The 20064-nt window shown below is 43.0% G+C and overlaps 1 protein-coding gene across 1 annotated transcript in view; it reads left to right on the top strand.

The window, feature by feature from the left end:
- Window positions 1-20064, top strand: part of plpp4 (phospholipid phosphatase 4) — a 206401-nt gene that overhangs the window by 94588 nt on the left and 91749 nt on the right. Inside the window, exon 5 of the mRNA XM_078224334.1 lies at window positions 6052-6176. Within this exon, the coding sequence (XP_078080460.1) occupies window positions 6052-6176 (125 nt within the window). The remainder of the gene's footprint in view (window positions 1-6051; window positions 6177-20064) is intronic.

Here is a 20064-nt window from a genome sequence, read left to right as displayed (position 1 = left end):
CTACACCATGTCCAATCCAGGTACCAACTACTCTACACAGGTCCCAAGCTGCCAAGTGGGTTGACATTTGTTGGGCGCATTGAATGTTAGCACTCTGACTGGCTCTGCAACGTGCAGCTCTGGTAATAATTTGGTAACTTTATCAAAGTGACCAGTAGGTTATCATTTAACTTTGCTCGTCTCACCCATTCCTGTTAATACTGGCTTCAACAGTTTTTTTTTAGCTGTTGGAAGAATAGTCTGAATGTTGCATGACCTGGACTACTTTCCAAACTTTCATTGGGTGTGTTTTTCCACTTGAAGGTTGCATTGTACACATCTGGGCTGAATCTAGTTGATTTTTTGATGCTCCCTTTGGCAAATTTCACCACTCTCTCAGCGTTTCCATTTGACTTGGGATAGTTTGGGGATAATGTCTAAAGAACAAAGAACAAAGAACAGTACAGCACAGGAAACAGGCCCTTCGGCCCTCCAAGCCTGTGCCGCTCCTTGGTCCAACTAGACCAATCGTTTGTATCCCTCCATTCCCAGGCTGCTCATGTGACTATCCAGGTAAGTCTTAAACGATGTCAGCGTGCCTGCCTCCACCACCCTACTTGGCAGCGCATTCCAGGCCCCCACCACCCTCTGTGTAAAAAACATCCCTCTAATATCTGAGTTATACTTCGCCCCTCTCACCTTGAGCCCGTGACCCCTCGTGAACGTCACTTCTGATCTGGGAAAAAGCTTCCCACCGTTCACCCTATCTATCCCCTTCATAATCTTGTACATTAGATCTCCCCTCATTCTCCGTCTTTCCAGGGAGAACAACCCAGTTTACCCAATCTCTCCTCATAGCTAAGACCCTCCATATCAGGCAACATCCTGGTAAACCAGGGTAAAGCTGAATCTTTTAATCATTCATGAAACGTCTGGATTCTTCACTCATGAACTGAGGGCCACTGTCACAATGTCAAGAATGCCATAACAACTGAAGTGTGCTTTCAGGCATTCTGTGATCTCATTGGTAGTAATCAAGTAATCTAACTATCAGTACAGGCAGTTCTCAGACATAGAACACAATTGGTTCCTGAAAACAGTGTTTTAAGTCAAAATGTTGTAAGTCGGAACTGATTTTCCCTTTGGAACAATGGTATAAATGAGGGATTAGTTCCTGAACCAAGACCAGAAATCACTCATAGGGCAGCAATAGGGTTAAATGCTCTCAACTCTTGCCCTGTCAAGTGGCTAAGGTGACTGTTGATGTCTACATGCCTTAGTACAAATTCCTCAGTTAATGTGAGGGATATAATGAAGCCATCGATCAATGTCTGTTGCCTGATTAACCTTGTGAGTCTGAACAAATATTAAATAGGACGTAAGCGCATAAATGCATTAAAATCATGATGGTTTTGCCAAAAAAGATTAACAGAATAAAACACTTGTTTCCAACTGAATAAAGACAGTTTGACCTGTCCACTCATACAGGTGGGTGGCACAAAACATGGATGCACATGTATGAATGTGTCATAAAGTGAAAACCAAAAAGATAAAATGGGGTGTCAATTTTTTAAAATCATATGTACCATTTATCATAACTCAAAAGTCATAAAGTCAAAGACTGCCTGTCGTGTGAATAGTAGTCCATGGTGGCGAGATACTCAGTTCCAGTGAGTGTGAAGAGATCCACTTCAAGCTTCGTCCATAAATGTGTGAGTTAGGTGGATTGGCCATGCTAAATTGCCCCTTAGTGTCAGGGATGTTAACAGGGTAAATACATGGGGTTATGGGGATAGGGCCTGTGTAGGATTGTGGTTGGTGCAGACTCAATGGGCCGAATGGCCTCCTTCTGCACTGTAGGGATTCTATGATTTGTCTGCGATGTCACGAGCCCAGAGAAATTTGCACAGTCCCATTACAGAGTGTTAATTGACTGATGTTGGCATGTATCTTTTGTCATCACCTGTGGACTCAAACAAGGGTGTGTGCTTGCACTTTACCACTCTGGGCTACACTCCACTGGTATGGTAAATGAAGGCTAAGGTGTGTGTATTTTCATGTATCCCCACTCCCCAGAGGGGGCCTTCAAACAGGGCAGACTGCAAGACTTGACAACAGCTCACAAAGGTCATTTCACAGAATCCTACAGCGCAGAAGAAGAATCCCACCCTCATCCTATCCCCATAACCCCATGCATTTACCCTAGCTAGTCCCCCTGACACTAAGGGGCAATTTAGCCTGGCCAATCCACCTAACCCACATACCTTTGGACTGTGGGAGGAAAGCAGAGCACCCGGAGGAAACCCACACAGACACTGGGGGGAACGTGCAAACTCCACACACAGTGACCTAAGCCGAGAATTGAACCCGGGTCCCTGGCGCTGTGAGGCAGCAGTGTTAACCACTGTGCCACCGTGCCGCCCCAAATATGGGCTCAGGACAATCTGTGATTCCTGACATTCTAGTGGAAAGAACTGGCTTCTTCTTATTTTAACAATGATCTTGCTGAAGTTTGTAAGGTTATTGGAAGGAAATGACATTTGCATGGAGTTAGCAATGCATGCACCAGCTACAGGTGGTGTCCAGCGCCATGCAGCTAGGAAATCCAGTGTGACAACATTTCCCGGGGGTCGGCGGGGTGGAGGGGGGGGGAGGGGGTGCGGGTGGGCATTACCCACCCTTAGAGTAACTGATTCCTGGCCAGCTTCTGCTCGATTGCCCCTGGGAGATTGGCAGAAACCTGACTGATTTTCCAGACTATTATGAGCTAAAAATTAGACAATGGCAAAATGTCAAGAGCGGAATGTTTCACTTGGCACATCCTTTAAAAAATATGCTGGCAACGGCATAAATAACGAGGACAAACTGAACATTATTCGTAACTGTTTTCATCAGTACGGCATCATTGCAAGGAATTAATGACCCAATACATCTCTTCTCCATAATACAGTACTTGAGTAGTCTTGTCAGCGTGTTAGTTATTTAAAAGCTATGAATGTGAGAAGATTTCCCGATGCCTACGCTGTTAGAGGATGCCTTACGCACCTTGCTGCATTTTATGATTTGTTACCTCATTTTCCAAAGCAGCACTGCTAAACCCAGTTTGCGCATTTAAACACAGCTTGATACATCAGACCAAATCGACAATTTATGGTCACTTTTGCATTCCTCGCTCACTGCTGATTGTAAATGCAGTTCTGGAATCAATAGTCAATGATTATAATAATCTGAGTAATCAGTCTTGTCACAGGCTCATTGCATTCCCTAAACATCTTCCCACAACATTTAGAAGCCGGCTTAAAACACCGACTGGCTTCCCATTAGTTTTAGCATGACTGGACCCAGATCTGTTACTTGAGTCTTCAACACTAAAAAGTACAACAGCAACACCAGATGCTGCCAATGGCACAGATTCGATGCATTCATTAGATTCGGAGTCATTGAGTTTCATCACAGTAATCTTCCATCTCATCCGACTGGCCCACGTTATCGTTTCGCTGCTTCACACTTAGGTTTGTTTTAGAGCATTTACAGCACAGAAGGAGGTTATTCATCTCCTCTCGTCTTAAGTCAATATTTCTAGCACTTCAAAAGCTTCAAGTAGCTACTCATCACGTCGGTTGCATTCTTCCATTTGACCTCATGTTCTTTATACCTACAGAGATAACATTTCTCAGAGTTCCCAGTTTGCCCTTCTTGGGTCAGGGAGACTGAACTGTGACCATTGCCCAAAGAAAGGAAACAATTTTGCATCAAGAAGTTGCAGTGAACTAAGACTTTTTTTTACACCAGTTACCACAGCGAGTTGGAACTTGAATGCAAGGTATCTGACAGTACACGCTATCGGTGAGAACTTTTCCTGCGCCCTTCAACTCAGAGGATTTCTGTGCCTCAGTTTGCCGGAAGTTTCAGCTAACAATGGTGTGATAAGAGCAGTGAGACTTCTGGGACCTTAGTGAATGGCAGGGCCAACGGCATAGCTCATTAACTAATGAGGGTAAAGGATTGAGAAATAAACTGAGATGATTAAATTTGAGTCACCAGTGCAGGAATGAAGAGAAGGAAAGAAAGACTGGGTCAAAAGAGAGAACAAGCAAAAAATGGAAAATAAGAAAAAAAAAAATTGGACATTTTTTTCTCAATGCCCAGCAACAGTTCACTATCTGAAGGAATAAGACTCTTAATTTTAATGTTCATTTTCCAGGCCAGTGAAGTTAATTGGCCGTCATTAACAATTAGCACTTTGTTAAAAGGATACCTACATTATTAATTACTGGACTAAACTTTCTTTGGTAAGTTTAATGGGCAATTAACACACAAATCTAACATGTTATGATCCCAGTAAGTGTTAATCCTGGATGGGAAGATTCCAAAATGGAACCCTGGCTCACAGGACTGTAACTTTCACTTTTTAAAAAAAAACATGTGGAGGAACAGTCACAAATTAGTTTAAACAGCAGGAAATAAAAATATTAAACATAAAAAGTTTGATTATGATACAATACTCCTTTACTCCCCCCTAGTCTCACAAATGTATAGTTTTCAAACATAACACCCATTCTGAAACCAAATGGCTGATACCACTCAACCGGTCTTCCGTGGATTTCTTCTCTCAATCCCCCCCCAGTTTGTCACATGAGTGTTTGCAAACTCATGAAAGACGTGCTTTAAAATCTTCTTTCAAACAATTCTTTCCATCAGCTGTCTGCATCAAGAATCCTCTTCAGGTTTTCCAACTAGCCTTTCAAACACTGCTTCTGCTCCAACCAACCCACCTCCGCCATTGCTGATCTAACACACCAAGTGGAAAAGAGCTTCCTCATTCCAGATTGGATGATTCCTGATTGCCTGATTGCCTTCCATCGCCACTGTAAATTTATAACTGTTAAACAAAAATATTCAAAGAAAGTGGAAATTATTCATCTGGGTTACATCTAAAATATCTGGAAGCTCCAGAATAATCCACAAAGTGTGGCAACCCCAAGTGTTTGTTAACTGATTCATTGATTATGCAGTCCTTTTTAATAGCCCTGAGAAGTGAAGACTATTTTGTAATTGGGTAAATCCATTAAAAAAATAAATTTTCTGCATCTGTATCACATGATGGAAAGCACCAAGTTACATTTCCTGTTTCAGTAATTTGTTCTTTCAATTGTGCATACAGCCTAAAGCCTTATTTTGAAATAAAAGACTATAAGCGTGCACTTTTACAGATGAACAATGTTATGCAACAATTTAAGAGAAATGGCAACAGGGGTTCAAATCCCGCCACAGCAGATGGTGAAATTTGAATTCAATAAAAAATATCTGGAATTAAGAATCTACTGATGACCATTAAACCATTGTCGATTCGGAAAAATCCATCTGGTTCACTAATGTCCTTTAGGGAAGGAAATCTGTTGTCCTCATTTGATCTGGCTTACATGTGACTCAGAGCCACAGCAATGTGGTTGACTCTCAACTGTCCTTGGTCAACTAGGGATGAGCAATAAATGCTGGCCGGCCAGCGACGCCCATGTCCCAGGAATGAATTTTTTTTTAAATTCTTTTTACGAGCGTGACCTTCTGTAAAATTCTTCTCCTGCACATGTTTATGTCTCTTGTTTCTGAAGGCTGTACATATTAGAATATGCATTGCTGCTGCACTAGTTAGTTCACATCCTTGTACATCGTACAGAAGATAATAGGTAGGGGAGAGGCTTTTCAGTCATCATCGAGAATTTCTTGCATCACACCAAAAGCTCAGTTGAGGCACAATTAAGAAAGTCCTCGGTTACTTTGTACGTTCTAACATCAATGCTAGGAAATGGGAGCATTCTAATGGAATTCCTTTTGATTGAATGACTTGAGTGAATGCACATTTCTTTTCATACATTACATGGAAAACCCACAACATTCTCGAAAACTTTCCTTCTAAGTGAATTCTTTTTAGAGCAAATAGTTACATAATTTGGGCTGGTCTGATATAATTACCCAGCTATCAAAGTATTTGCCCCTGAAGTTACTTTTTCCTTTACAAAATCACCAAACTGTTGTACTTTAATACCTCATGATGTTTTTTTTCTCTTTCAGGCCGCGACCTGATTTTTTTAACCGTTGCTTTCCGGATGGTGTAATGAACCCTGAGATGCACTGCACAGGTGATCCAGATGTAGTGTCAGAGGGAAGAAAGAGTTTCCCCAGCAGTCATTCCTCCTGTAAGTCTGAGAGAATGTTTTGCTTTTTGCATTGGCTTCCATTCTGCATCATTTTCCAACACATGTGTAGGTCATTGTATTCTCACTACATTTCTTCAACTAGGAGTTAGAAGAACAACTATGGATCTCTCTCCGATCAATGTGTCAATGCTGCTTCAAAAAGCTCATTCCCTTGTGATTTATCTTGGGATTCCAAAGGAGAATTTCACATTAGCTTCGTTGAGAGTTCTTTTGAAACAAATTTACACTCTAAATCAAAACTCAACAGGTTGACAACATGATGGCACAGTGGTTAGCTCTGCTGCCTCACAGCACCAGGGACCCAGGTTCAATTCCGGCCTCAAGTCACTGTGCGGAGTCTGCACGTTCTCCCCATGTCTGTGTGTGTTTCCTCCGGTTTCCTCCACACCGTTAAAAGGTGTGCAGGTTAGGTGGATTGGCTGTGCTAAAATGCTTCTTAGTGTCCAAACAAGTGCAGGTTAGGTGGATTAGCCATGGTAAATGCACAGGTTTACAGGGATAGTGTGGAAAAGAGGGCCTGGGTAGATGCCTTTTCAGAGAGTCAGTGCAGACCCGATGGGCCAGAAGGCCTCCTCCTGCGCTGTAGGGATTCTATGAATTCTATGTTGTGTGGCCTTCCCAAAAATAAAAATTCCAAGTTGTTGGAGCAGGTGATTCTTTTCCACTGAGGGTAGTTGAGGAAAAGACTCATTGCTTAAAGGGAAAAGTGGTTCTACGTGTGAAGCTGGGGAAGATGGAAAGTGCTGGAGAGAGGGCAGTGGGGTTAGTTATAGAATGTTCCAGTAACAAGTTGCCATTGAAAACTCCAAAAATTACATACAGTCTCTCATGTAAATCTTAAATGTAAATATTAAAGTCAACACCAGAGGGAAATGAAAATTTAACTAACGTTGCAGACTTTAGCTCAAATTAATAAGGTAAAGTTAGGCATCACCGACTCTCCCATTGTAACTTTGGAGAAAACCCTGGAGAAACCGAGTAGAAGAGTATTTATGTCGGATCTTCATAATTCATGACAATTTTCTGTTACGGCCAGAGATCAATGTACCTCCTCCAGAACTCGGTGAGTTCACTGGTACAAGCCTCTGTTGTGTTTAGATCTGTATTTTTCTTTGTTTGGATTTTAAAAGAAAAACATGAAAGAAGTAGCATTATTTTTCACAAGCCGAGTGCTATTTTGCTTTTCCTGCATTACTATGGAGGTTTAGAGCACAGAAGGGGACCATTCGGGCCAATGTTTCAATGCCAGGTCTTTGCTAGGGTAATCTAAAACTAACCCCACTGCCCATTGCTCTCCAGAACTTTCTATCTTCCCCAGCTCCTTTAAATGACGTCATGGTCTTTGCCTCAACTGCCCTCTGCGGCAAAGAATTACTTGCTTCAGCAACATTGTACGAAAAGGTTTCTCCAAACTCTTCTCCTCAATCAATTAGTGGCTGTTTTTCAAAAGCACAGGTGAAAGGATTTGACATCAGTCCATTATGGTTATTTGACCCTTGAGAAGAAGTAATCAATGAGCAATATTAACTCAACTAGGTACCTGTGTCAGCAAAGATCTGTTATTTAAGATGGAGAAGAGGAGGAATTTCTTCTCCGAGTAATGGGATCTTGGGAATTCTCTACGTAAAGACCTGGGGAGGCTAAGATATTGAACATATTCACAGCTGAGATAGACAGATTCTTGAACTATAGGGGTGTCCAGAGTTATGGGGACCAGGAAGGAAAGTGAAGGCCAAGGGCGCCACAGTAGCACAGTGGCTAGTACTGCTGCTTCACAGCTCCAGGGGCCTGGGTTCGATTCCCGGCTTGGGTCACTGTCTGTGTGGAGTTTGCACATTCTCCTTGTGTTTGCGTGGGTTTCCTCCGGGTGCTCCAGATTCCTCCCACAGTCCAAAGATGTGCGGGTTAGGTTGATTGGCCATGCTAAAATTGCCCCTTAGTATCCTGAGATGCGTAGATTAGAGGGATTAATGGGTAAATATGTAGGGGTATGGGGGTAGGGCCTGGGTGGAATTGTGGTCAGTGCAGACTCGATGGGCCAAATGGCCTCTTTCTGCACTGTAAGGTATCTCTGATTATATGATCAGGTCAGCCAGTTCATTGAACAACAGAGCAGGTTCGAGGAGGTGTATGGATTATTCCTGCTCCTATTTCTTATGTTTTTCTTACTCCAATGCACTCCCCTGCATGACCAACTCAACAGATGTATGGTGAAAAATGTAAAGTATGTAAAAAAAATCTTTGGACAACAAAAGCACAATGCAGGGGAGAGGTCCACCAGTACACACGCAATACAGCATTTCACCAATCCCCCATGAGGTACTTCAAGCTATTGCAGAAGGTTCAGCACTGGTTGTGACACTGCTTTGTTTGCTAGGGTGGGGTGGGATGGGGTGATATTCAGAGGTAAGGACCTCTTTAGAATTTGTTTATCTTGATGAGTTTCATTCAATTCCCGAAATTGTTCAATTTGAGCTTTCCATGTGCACAATAAAGTTGATAAGAAGCATGCAGAAGATAGGAAAGTCTCCATTTTATTTGTACTTTAATGCTTTGAAGACATAACATTTCAGCTAACAAAATAGTGACTATGTGGCTCTTTCAATGACTTCCATGTTTTACAATTTCTTGCCTAAGTTAGTGAAAAAACAACTGAAAAAGTTAAGGTTTCAGTTGGAACTCCTTTGAATGTGCAGTTTCTGATGGAAAGTAATTGCGTGATACAGCTTAATTTAAAATTTGATATTATGTAAATATAATGGTTTGGTGAAATTATATATAAAAGGTGACAGTTTCATGAAGAAGATTATTTCTGCCCTCTACTGACTCAATGCAACATCATCATTTAATGGCATGCCAAAATAAATTACGCTGAAAGCATATTTTTTAGTATGGCGTTCAATCATTTCAGTGCAGCCGAATGTGGTAAGGTTGATGGATGGGACACTATTGCTAAATTTAATTCTATCAAATTTAGGGCATCATTTTTAACTTGGCAGCCACAGTGGTACAAATTTAGATTTGTATAACCCATTACCATTTCACATTGGAGGAAGCATACACAACCAAATTTATGCTGACACTCTTCAGTGTCTGTGTCACAGCTCCAACATACTACAACAAAGAGGTGTGCAAAGGTGGAATATTACCCTCCTGGTGGTTGGGGGCTTGCCAATTTTCTTCAAATTGGTTGTTACTATTTGTCATGTTTACAGTTTATAGTTAAGAATGTTAATACTGTTGCACACTCATGCCCCTGTCTCCTGTACATTGAATGCTGTTACTCCTGTGTCCAGGAGATGCTCGTGTAGTGGTAATGTCACTGGCCCAGCCTAATGGTCTGGGAACATGGGTTCAAATCCCATCGCGTCAGCTGGTGGAATTTGAATGCAATGAATTTATTAAAAATTGGAATTGAAAGCTGGTCTTAGCCATGGTGATCATGAAATTATAATTGACTGTCAGAGAAAAACCCATCTACCCTGAAGGAAATCCTTACATGGTCTGGTCTCTGTGTGACTCCAGACCCACACAGTGAGGTTAACTCCTAAATGTCCTGTGAAATGACTGAGCAAGTCCTTCAGTTCAAGGGCAATGAAGAATGGTAAACAATATCTGGCTTTGCCAGTGACAACCACAAGATATGAGAGAATGGGGGTGGGGGGGGGGGGCTCCGGTTTCCTCCCACACTCCAAAGACGTGCGGGTTATTGGCCATGCTAAAATTGCCTCTTAGTGTTAGAAAGACTAGCAGGGTAAATAGATGGGCTTGCAGGGATAGGGTCTGGGTGGGATTACTGTTGGTGCAGGTCTGATGGGCTAAATGGCCTCCTTCTGTACTGTAGGGATTTTACAGATTCTATATTTCCCATCCTGAAGTCCTGGTAGGCAGTGTAAAGATGTTTGATGAGTTGATGATTACAGCTTATGTAAGGGTTGCTGGATGCAGAAAGGAACATTGATGGAGTGGATGGAGCTATTACAAGGGGGCATAACTATAGGGTTCGTGTTGGGAGATATAGGAAGGATATCAGAGGTAGGTTCTTTATGCAGAGAGTGGTTGGGGTGTGGAATGGACTGCCTGCAGTGATAGTGGAGTCAGACACTTTAGGAACATTTAAGCAATTATTGGATAGGCATATGGAGCACACCAGGATGACAGGGAGTGGGATAGCTTGATCTTGGTTTCAGATAAAGCTCGGCACAACATCGTGGGCCGAAGGGCCTGTTCTGTGCTGTACTGTTCTATGTTCTATGTAATACTCAGATTCAGTCCCAATATGTTAAACGACGCCAAACCAGAGTCCAGTGTGAAATCTGATCCATTTCAATCTGCATATGTTACTGCAACCCTTTGCTAACACCTCTGAACACCTTCTACCCCCAAAACATCTATATCTAAAAGATATAAAATAAATACATATGTCTATGTCACCTTCTGGGTATTACCTTAGCAGAAAGCAGGCCAAAATCAGTGTGAGTGACATCCTGGAGGTGAATAACATTGATCTTTTCCTATCCGATTATAAACTGTGACATTAAGATACCTCCTGAACGCCTTGTGCAATGTGCAATTGAAGGAACGGCAAATGACACAGACCTCACAGAGATAGAAGATGTTTTTGATATGTTTTTAGGCTGTCTCCCCTTATAGCGAATAAAAAACTTTTATTAATATGAAAATATTTTGTACACATTTCGATGTATAAATATATGAACAGAATTCCTGGTTGCAAACAATTCATTACTATTAATTTAATAGCGCAGTAGCCTGTCGTTCTCAGGGGGAAAGACAGGTTGTGATGGGTAGACTGTGATTAACTCACTTCAGAGTTATCAAAAACGCAATGTTTGCTGCAATATTTTACTGCCACGTTTTGGCATCATTCTTAGGCGATTCAATCAGTTCTCACAGCTTCTTGCTCTTTAAATGCCCTTGGGTAATTTGTTCAGCAGTTTGCTGTTCATTTGCAGTGAGTTGTTTTTCTCTGGTGTCCATCACTAGCGCCGCTTCATTGCTATTCTTTTGGTATCCCTCTGTTACTCAAATTGCCTGGGGACATCATTATGTCATCCTCATCCCTCATTCCCTTCACCTGGAATATGGCATTCAATTCCTCTTATTTCTATACGTTCTGCTGTAGGTCTATTTTCCTGTCTGTGGCTATAGGACCCTATTGTTTCAGTACCTCTTCGCAAAGATACCTTTTGTGAATCAGGGCTGGCATTGCTTCTGCATGGCGGCTGTTAAACCTTGTACCATTTAGTTTCACTTTCAGGAGATGGAAATATATTCCACACTAATGTGAATGCATGCACTTAGAAAGTATTCACCCAAACCCCTCAGAAGAGAATTGAGTTGATCCTGTATCAGATCAAATAATGACACTTGGAAGTGGATCATTTCAGTTTGTTCACTGCATTGCATTTTTGACAATATTGGCTTCATATCACAAGGTGTTATGGCGAAAGGTGTAAACATGAAGGGTTGGATTCTCTGGCCTCCCATCGCGTGTTTCTCAGTGGCGGGAGGCAGCGTGTCATTTGCTGGTGGCAAAATTCTCTGGTCCCGCCGCCGCTGTCAATGGGATTTCCCATGGAAGCCACCCCACACCGCCAGGAAATCCACGGGCGGGGGTCCATTGCCAGCAGCACCAGAGAATCCCACGCCAGCGAACGGCTGGAGAATCCCGTCCTAAATCTTTTAAAAGAATTACATTTCTGCAAAATCAATTGTAAAGTTAAATTATTCCCAAGATATGCACCAGGAACGTAGGAACAGGAGTAGGCCACTTAGACCCTCAAGCCTATTCCGTGATTCAATGTGGCTGATTTGTATTTGCACTGCAGCTATCGGGAATAATGGATTCTTGGTTTAAATTGTATTGCCAGACTTTCACAGCTAGCATTGTGGCCAAAAACTTAATATCGATTTCTAGGTTAAGTTTATTTATTAGTGTTACAAGTCGGCTTACATTAACACTGCAATGAAGTTATTGTGAAAATCCCCTAGTTGCCATACTCCGGCGCCTGTTTGGGTGCACTGAGGGAGAATTTAACATGGCCAATGCAACCAACCAGCACGTCTTTCGGACTATGAGAGGAAACCAGAGCACTTGGAGGAAACTCACGCAGACACGGGAGAATGTGCAGACTCCACACAAACAGTGACCCAACCTTAAGCTCGCCAGTGAAGCCGACTGAAGAGCACTTGGGGTGCCATTGCCGAGACACCCCAATCGGCTCCTTCACTGCCACTGCCACAGTCCTTCAGCATAAGGCAGCGATCAATTTACACGTACAGCTCCAGTATCCTTTATTTGTAAATCCGAAAAAAGAAGCACATCGAAAAGCTGCACTTTATTTGAACCTCATTGACCTTTAGCTCAGGAAGTCTTGTTTGCACTGTTTAGTTTGCGGTGTTTGCGGTGAACATGTCAAAAAGGAACTTTTACAGGTGCCCTGCATTTACTATTCAGTGATACATCTTACTTTCCTCGCCATTTTAATTACTTAAAACCAAAGCTAGCCTAGGCTTGAGTCATTGCAATGTAAAGTTTATATGCAGTATCTAAGAAACTAAATGGTGTGAAATCCAAAAAGTAATCAAGCCTGGAGGGTTTTGGATAAGGGATACTCAACCTAAGCTTCCTTTGGTTTGATAAACTGCTGTCATTGATCTCAGTACAGTAGTCTCTACAAATCCCTAATTCCCCCTTGCCCCATCTCATTTTTTGCAGTCCTATTAAACAGCTTTTTTTTTCTTCCTGTTCTGATAAAGGATCTTTTTCCTCTTCAGGTACTAACTTCTATATTGGATTTGGAATATTTGTCCTTCCTTCCTTGTGAAATGATAACCATTGTTGAAAAGTTCACACCCTGAGCCCCTCTCATTTCTCAGTTAGAAGGATTCAGAATAGAGAGGCCTCGTCGGGAACAATAGAACAACAGGGAAATCGAGGGTGGAAATTGTTTTTGTATATACACTTTGTAAATCATCTTGAATCTCAGACTCAAATGAAATTGAATCCGAAATCCATTCAGTTGCCATATTTAATAGTTCCCATTGCATGTTGGTGCACTTGTTGCTGGCAAAAGACCGCATCTCAAGGGAAGAATAATAACTAGATTGGAATGCATCAAGCTGTATCTTATTGTATTTCAATAGCTGGAATCTGAAAGAAAGAATTTTAATTTCTGAATAGGCGTACGGTGAATTGCTGTCTTGGGGCTTCTCCTAAAAGTTAGGTGGTTGGGTACAATAAAGGAAAGGGCCATTGTGGCTCACTGATGATTTTCTTTTATTATGGTGTGGAGTGGATGGCTATTGAGAGCATTAGAATGTGAATTAAGACATCATGCTTTGTGTTTCTAAATATAGAAGTCAGCATAAAACACACAGCATCAATCAGAAGGACTTGGGCGGCACGATGGCACTGTGGTTAGCCTCAGAGCACCAGGGACCTGGGTTCGATTCCCAGCTTGGGTCAGTGTCTGTGTAGAGTTTGCACATTTTCCCCACGTCTGCGTGGGTTTCCTCCGGGTGCTCTGGTTTCCTCCCACGGTCCAAAAATGTGCCGGTTCAGTGGATTGGCCATGCTAAAAAATTGCCTCCTAGTGTCAGGGGGACTAGCTAGGGTAAATGCATGGGATTATGAGGATAGGAACTGGGTGGGATTGAGGTCAGTGCAGACCCGATGGGCCGAATGGCCTCCTTCTGCACTGTAGGGATTCTATGATTCTATGACAGTCATGGGCTAACTTTAGAACAGAAAATGCTGGAAACACTCAGCAAGGCAGGTGGCACCTATGCAAGCTAAATTTAGATGGATATAACTGCAAGTAAAATATTGGCAGAGAGGTGGTTTTGTGTTGATAAGGAATATGCTATTAAAATGTTCATGCAATATTGGTGAACCTGTGGAATTCTTTACCACAGAACTTGGCTGTGGAAGCCAAATCACTGAATATATTTAAGAAGAAATAGATAGATTCCTAGACTCTAAAGGCATTGAGGGGTATGGAGAAAGAGCGAAGGAGTATGGCAATGAGATAGTTAGCCATGTTCGTATTGAATGGCAGAGCAGAATCAAAGGGCCAAATGGATGGCATGGTGGCACAGTGGTTAGCACTGCTGCCTCACAGCACCAGGGACTCGGGTTCAAGTCCGCCCTTGGGTGATTGTCTGTGTGGAGTTTGCACATTCTCCCTGTGTCTGCATGGGTTTCCTCCGGGTGATCAGGTTTCCTCCCACAGTCCAAAGAAGTGCACATTAGGTGCATTGGTCATGCTAAATTGCCCCTTAGTGTCAGGGTGACTAGCTAGGGTAAATACATGGGGTTGTGGAGATAGGGCCTGGGTGGGATTGTAGTCAGTGTGGACTTGATGGGCCGAATGGTCTCCTTCTGCACTGTAGGATTCTATGATTCTATGAATGGCCTATGCCTATTTTCTATGTTTCTAATACGCCTTCCAGGCTGTGAACTTCCCTGCTGCTATCAATCTATTCAGCAATCCTGTGGAGTGGACATCACATTATTATACTTTAACAATCAATCTCCCTTTGAATTGTGTATCCCGCTATTTGTCTGACCTTCTCTAATTGTGTTGGCTTTGTTCATATAATCACAGAAACTTGTAGCACCAGAAGAGGTCATTTGACCCATCATTTTTGATTTGATTTATTATTGTCACATGTATTAGTATAGAGTGAAAAGTGTTGTTCCTTGTGCACTATACAGACAAAGCATACTGTTCATAAAGAAGGAAAGGAGAGAGTGCAGAATGTCATAGCTAGGGTGTAGAGAAAGATCAACTTAATACGAGGTAGTGCTGGGTCTTTGAAAGAGCTGTTGTGTTTAGTCCCACACTCCCGTTTCTTTTTTGCCATTATCTTTTTGTTAAGATCTTAAATCTATGGCCACTGGTTATTGACCCAGTCACTCGTGGGAATAGTCTGCTTTATCTGCTCCAGAAAAACCTCACATCATCTTGAAAAACTCTATTAGTAACAGTACATTTAGAAGATGGGATCATAAGTGCTGACAAGATCATCAGTTTTGGTGATGAATAAAAAAGAAGGCAGTACTTAAAATGGCCCTGGAATTTTATATGTGTATGGGCTTAAAGGTTATAGTGCTGTTGAAGTCATTTGTAAGAATGAGCTTAAATTGAGATGACTTTAGGTGGCATTCAAATTGAGATTGAACCAATTGAAAAATATTTTATTCATTGCTTTTGGTTTTTCATGAGCTCCGTGGAGTCAGTCATTTTCTCACTGGCTTCAGCTGAGCCGTTTAGACTCGGTGAGCTGCAGTGACAACGTGAGGAAAGCAATTGGGAATGGGAAAACCAGAGCTCCAGCAACAAGGTAGAGGGTCTCGGTGGGCAGAAGAGTGGAAAGCCAAGAACTAGGGAAGAAAAAGAGGAGTCAGCTGCTCAGGAACAGTGAAGAAGATCACACTCAGATGGGCAGAAGAGTGGAAAGCCAAGAACTAGGGAAGAAAAAGAGGAGTCAGCTGCTCAGGAACAGTGAAGGAGATCACACTCAGAGCAAGTTTGAAAGGATGGAACGGTCCCAACTGAAGTACTGCCGGAGAAGGTCAGTGAAGGTGAGAGTTGGCCACTGTGCTTCTGACAGAGATTTCTTGAACCGTGAAGCGATGTAATCACTTCACAACCAGCTAACTGAAAGGTATTCTGTTTCCATGCTGTGGTTCAGAAGCTGCCTTACTTTTCAAGATTTGTACGGAGATAGATTAGGATGGTGACGGCAGATGCATCTTTGCCATTTTCTTTTTGCCTGCAAAGGATTTGGGGGGGGGGGGGGGGGGGGTGAAATTATTTTCCCCTTACATTAACAATCAGCAATACATTTGTACTGCGCAAATGGTGAGCGAGCAAAAAAAAAGGAACTAATTGAACTAAGCAGGAAATTCTACAGTTGTGGCAGACGCTACAAGATACAAAACCTGTTCTATTAAATCGTGTTGAATGCATCATTTGCTTGGAAGGAATGTATCTGAATAAGGAGGACTACATGTTCATTTCAATGTGTCTAGAGACTGCTTCATTTTTAAAATAAAAAAACAATCTGTAATATTTCCACCTCAGTTCACGTAATCACACACCCCGCAGCTAAATTTAATTAAGTTGCTTAAAGAAGTGGTTAGTATATGAATAAACTGAAAGAAATAAAAATGAAAAAGGTTTATCCATGGATCAGGAATTTTGCACACACTTTACGATGTAATTTAGAATCCTGATATATTGTGGATAGTTTTCATATCTGCTTACCTCAAGCCAGTTGTCGTTTTTAATAATGTATTCATTGGAAATGATAAGCATTTATTTTAGGTGAATTAACACCTTCATTGAAATAATGAAGAGAGATTTAGGAGAAGGGTGTTGCATATTTCCATGATGTCAAAATGGGACAGAAACCAAAATCTCAGCATAATCTAGATAATACTACGATATGACCTATTGCCCATTTAATAACCTGTTTGAAGTCATAACAAGAAAAGTTCATATGGAGGATAAGTCGGTAAGGTAGAATTTATTGAAAAGGCATACTCACACTTCAGAATGCTGAATAAATTATGGGCGCAAAGCCAATTTCGCCAGCAAAACAGGGCCGGTACAATTGGGGGAGGTGAGAAACTGGACGTTTTTCTGATTTTCGCCTCTCACCTGATCCTACCGTCTTGCCTCGCCGAATGACTGTTGGGATGAGGTCGTACGATCCCGTCCAAAGTCTTTAGAAATCTTCAGAGGAAATTAAAGAACAGGGTCCATTGGTTGAATTGATAATCTTTGGCTGGAATTCTCCCATCCCGCCTGCCACTGGAATTGGGGGAGCGGGGGGGAACCATGTAAAGGTCCATTGAAGTGAAGTCGGGCGGGAATCTCTGGTTTTCAGGCGAGTGCGGCCGGAGAATCCCACCCTTTGTTTATGTGAGCCTGAAGTCCCAAATTCATAACCAGTCAACAACTGCAGTTAAATAAACATAAGAACTAAGAGCAAGAGTAGGTCATTCGAGCCTGCTCCACCATTCAATACGATTATGGCTGACCTGATTGTGGCCTTATTGCCACTTTCCTGCCAGCTCCTCCACCCCACTACCCTCGACTTCCTTACCAATTAAAAATCTGTCGAACTCGGCCTTGAATATATTCTCTGACCCAGCCTCTACTGTTTGCTACATCAATGATTCTCTGAGAGGAGAAATCCTTCCCTATCCCCATCTTAAATGGAAGATCCTTTATTTTTAAACTGTGACCCCATGTTCTTGATTCATGTTCTGGTTGGTGTGATGAATCAGATGAGATGATGAAGCTATTTGGGCTGGTTAATGCCTGTTTTCTGGGGCACTGCAAATGCCTTCAGCGCTTCAACATGGCATCTTCAGTCGCTCTCCAGTGGACACCATACTGTGTAGGCATAAGTGTTACCCACAGTGAGTGTCCACCAGAAGTTTACAGAGCAGGCCGTTTATGACATTCTTCAATGTATAATGCTGATTTGACACCAATACCCAATTGTCTGAGCTGTGCTGAGGCAAAAAGGAAGGTGGTAGAAGTAAGGAGGAGAATTTGCAAAGATGTATGAAATAGTGAACAGCTACAATAGTCTACAAAGAGTAGGTCTGCTCTGACAGACTATAGCAGCCTGTTGATAAAGTCCCACACACAATCCAACTCTTGTTCCTGGATTCGCTAATAAAATCCAAATGTATTGAGAGAAGTGCATTGTGTAAAGATATTCTTTCCCCTGTTGGAATCAGGAGCATTCAATGTCATGAGGTTACGGGGATAGGGCCTGGGTGGGATTGTTGACGGTGCTGGCTCTATGGGCCGAATGGTCTCCTTCTGCACTGTAGGGATTCTGAGAATTGTTTGGAAAATCAGCATTGAAGATGAATCAGGAACATTGTTGTTTCCTGTCTCACTGAGTGTTTATATGGTGCCTGTTCTTTAATTTCCTCTGAAGACTTTGTTAAGTTCAGTTTGTCCATTGTACTTCATGCTGAAGATTATAGGTGCAAGGTCATAATGTGTAGCCAGCATCAATTCCTGGGGGGAGAAGATAACCAGCGTTGTGAAGTTCGAGTTCGCCTTTCCAATAAATACTACTTTAACCGCTTGTAATAATCTTACCGAGGCCAGTCTTCCATCACCAACACCCTTTATTTACAACAGGCTTAAAGTGCCGCTCGGTTGCTGCAGTGTACAGATCAGCCCCGAACTCTTTCGACTGCCGGCCTGGGTGGAGCCAGCAGGTTTTAAACCCCCCGCTGCTCCTTTCCCTATCAGACGAGCCTTCACTCGCCTAATAGGGGAGCTCATATTCTATGAGGCCCACTGGGAGATCTATTGACAATCCCCTGTGGCCATCATAACACCACTTATCCTCCGTAATTATTGCATTACCGGAGTGCAGGAACTCATAAACACTGGCCGGAATTCTCCAACCTCAGCTGGGATTCTCTGGTTCCGCTGCAAGTGAATGGAGATTTGGCTGGGTGCCAAATTCTTCGTTCTCGCTGGCAGCGGTGGTGGGCGAACAAGGTCAGAGAATTGCAACTAAGAGTGCAAACAGATGCCATGTAGCAGGCTTCCCACTGAGCACCAAGGCCTCTGCGAGTCTCCGGCCATCGGATTTCCGGCGCCATCAACTCCACACCAGATTTCTGTGCGGAGCTGCATAAATTATGATAATGGAGGTTTAAGTATCTTTAAATAGCCTCTCCCCTACCCCGCCAGGAGTGTTTCAATCCAGCAGGGTTTACAATAGATCCCCACTTATGGCAAAGCTGGCACTCCAACCCTGCTGGAATGAAGTGGGGCCATGAAGGCCACCCAGGAGGTCTGGGATAAGATGGGAGGTGCTCCCTGGACATTGCCAATGAGAGTGCCAGCCTGGCCCCCTGGCACTGCCCAGGGGCAAAGTGGCAATGCCCAAGGGAACACCTTGACACTGCCCACCAAGCATCGAGCAGTACCAAGGGGGTGGGGCTGAGGGAGGTGTGGGTGGGGGCTCCCTTTGCCACTCTGCGCTCGGTGGTGACAGAGGCAGGGAGTCCAGCGATCGGGGCTGGCCATTGGGGTGGGAGGGTCGGTGAGGTTGAGGCTGACCGAGACATGTCTGGAAGGCCAGCGATCGGGGTGTGGGGATGGGGCCACATGGCCAATGATGCGGGGTAGCGGGGCTGGCCAGCGATCGAGCTGTCAGCACGGAGATCAGCGCATGCACAGTGGCCCATTCAGCGCTATGCTGCTGGCCTCTCCAGCGGGAATAGGCCCCACCCACAGCTTTTTTAATGATGCTCACACGACGGAGAATGCAAATAGATCATAGAGATTACAAGTATCAAAGCTCGCCTCACTGTTTCTCCCACTGGTGGAACCCTCACCCAAACAGTGTGAACATATGGTATTGTGTGCTATGAATACAGAAGTTCAGATGCAGAGTTCTCCATCAATTCTTTAAGCAGGGCTGTTTGAGCTTCAGCCTAATGGAGAAATGTTCCATTGACTTTCAGCATCCTGACAACTTATCCAGCTCTTCCTCTGTTCCCAGTCACCGTGAGGCTCAAAGTCACACAACCTCTGTTCCGATTCAAACTGTCCGCAGCTGCATCTTGTTTCAGATCATCCAATCAATACTCAAGGGAGGAAAATAGATGGGTAAGAATCAAGTAACTTTCTGACAAAGTGATCTGTATTAACACCAGGTAATCACAGCTGCACACATCAAAATATATCTCATTTTCCGAGATTAATTTCTCTTTTAACTGGATAGAAGCAGTGTTCAATTGCGTTTCCGTTCTGGGCCCTGTCACGATAAAACACCAAGGAGGTGACAG

Source organism: Mustelus asterias, chromosome 11, assembly GCF_964213995.1.
Source record: "Mustelus asterias chromosome 11, sMusAst1.hap1.1, whole genome shotgun sequence".
NCBI classification, from domain to species: Eukaryota; Metazoa; Chordata; class Chondrichthyes; order Carcharhiniformes; family Triakidae; genus Mustelus; species Mustelus asterias.
The sequence above is the reverse complement of the archived record's forward strand: the minus strand, read 5'-3'. Positions and strand labels throughout refer to the sequence as shown.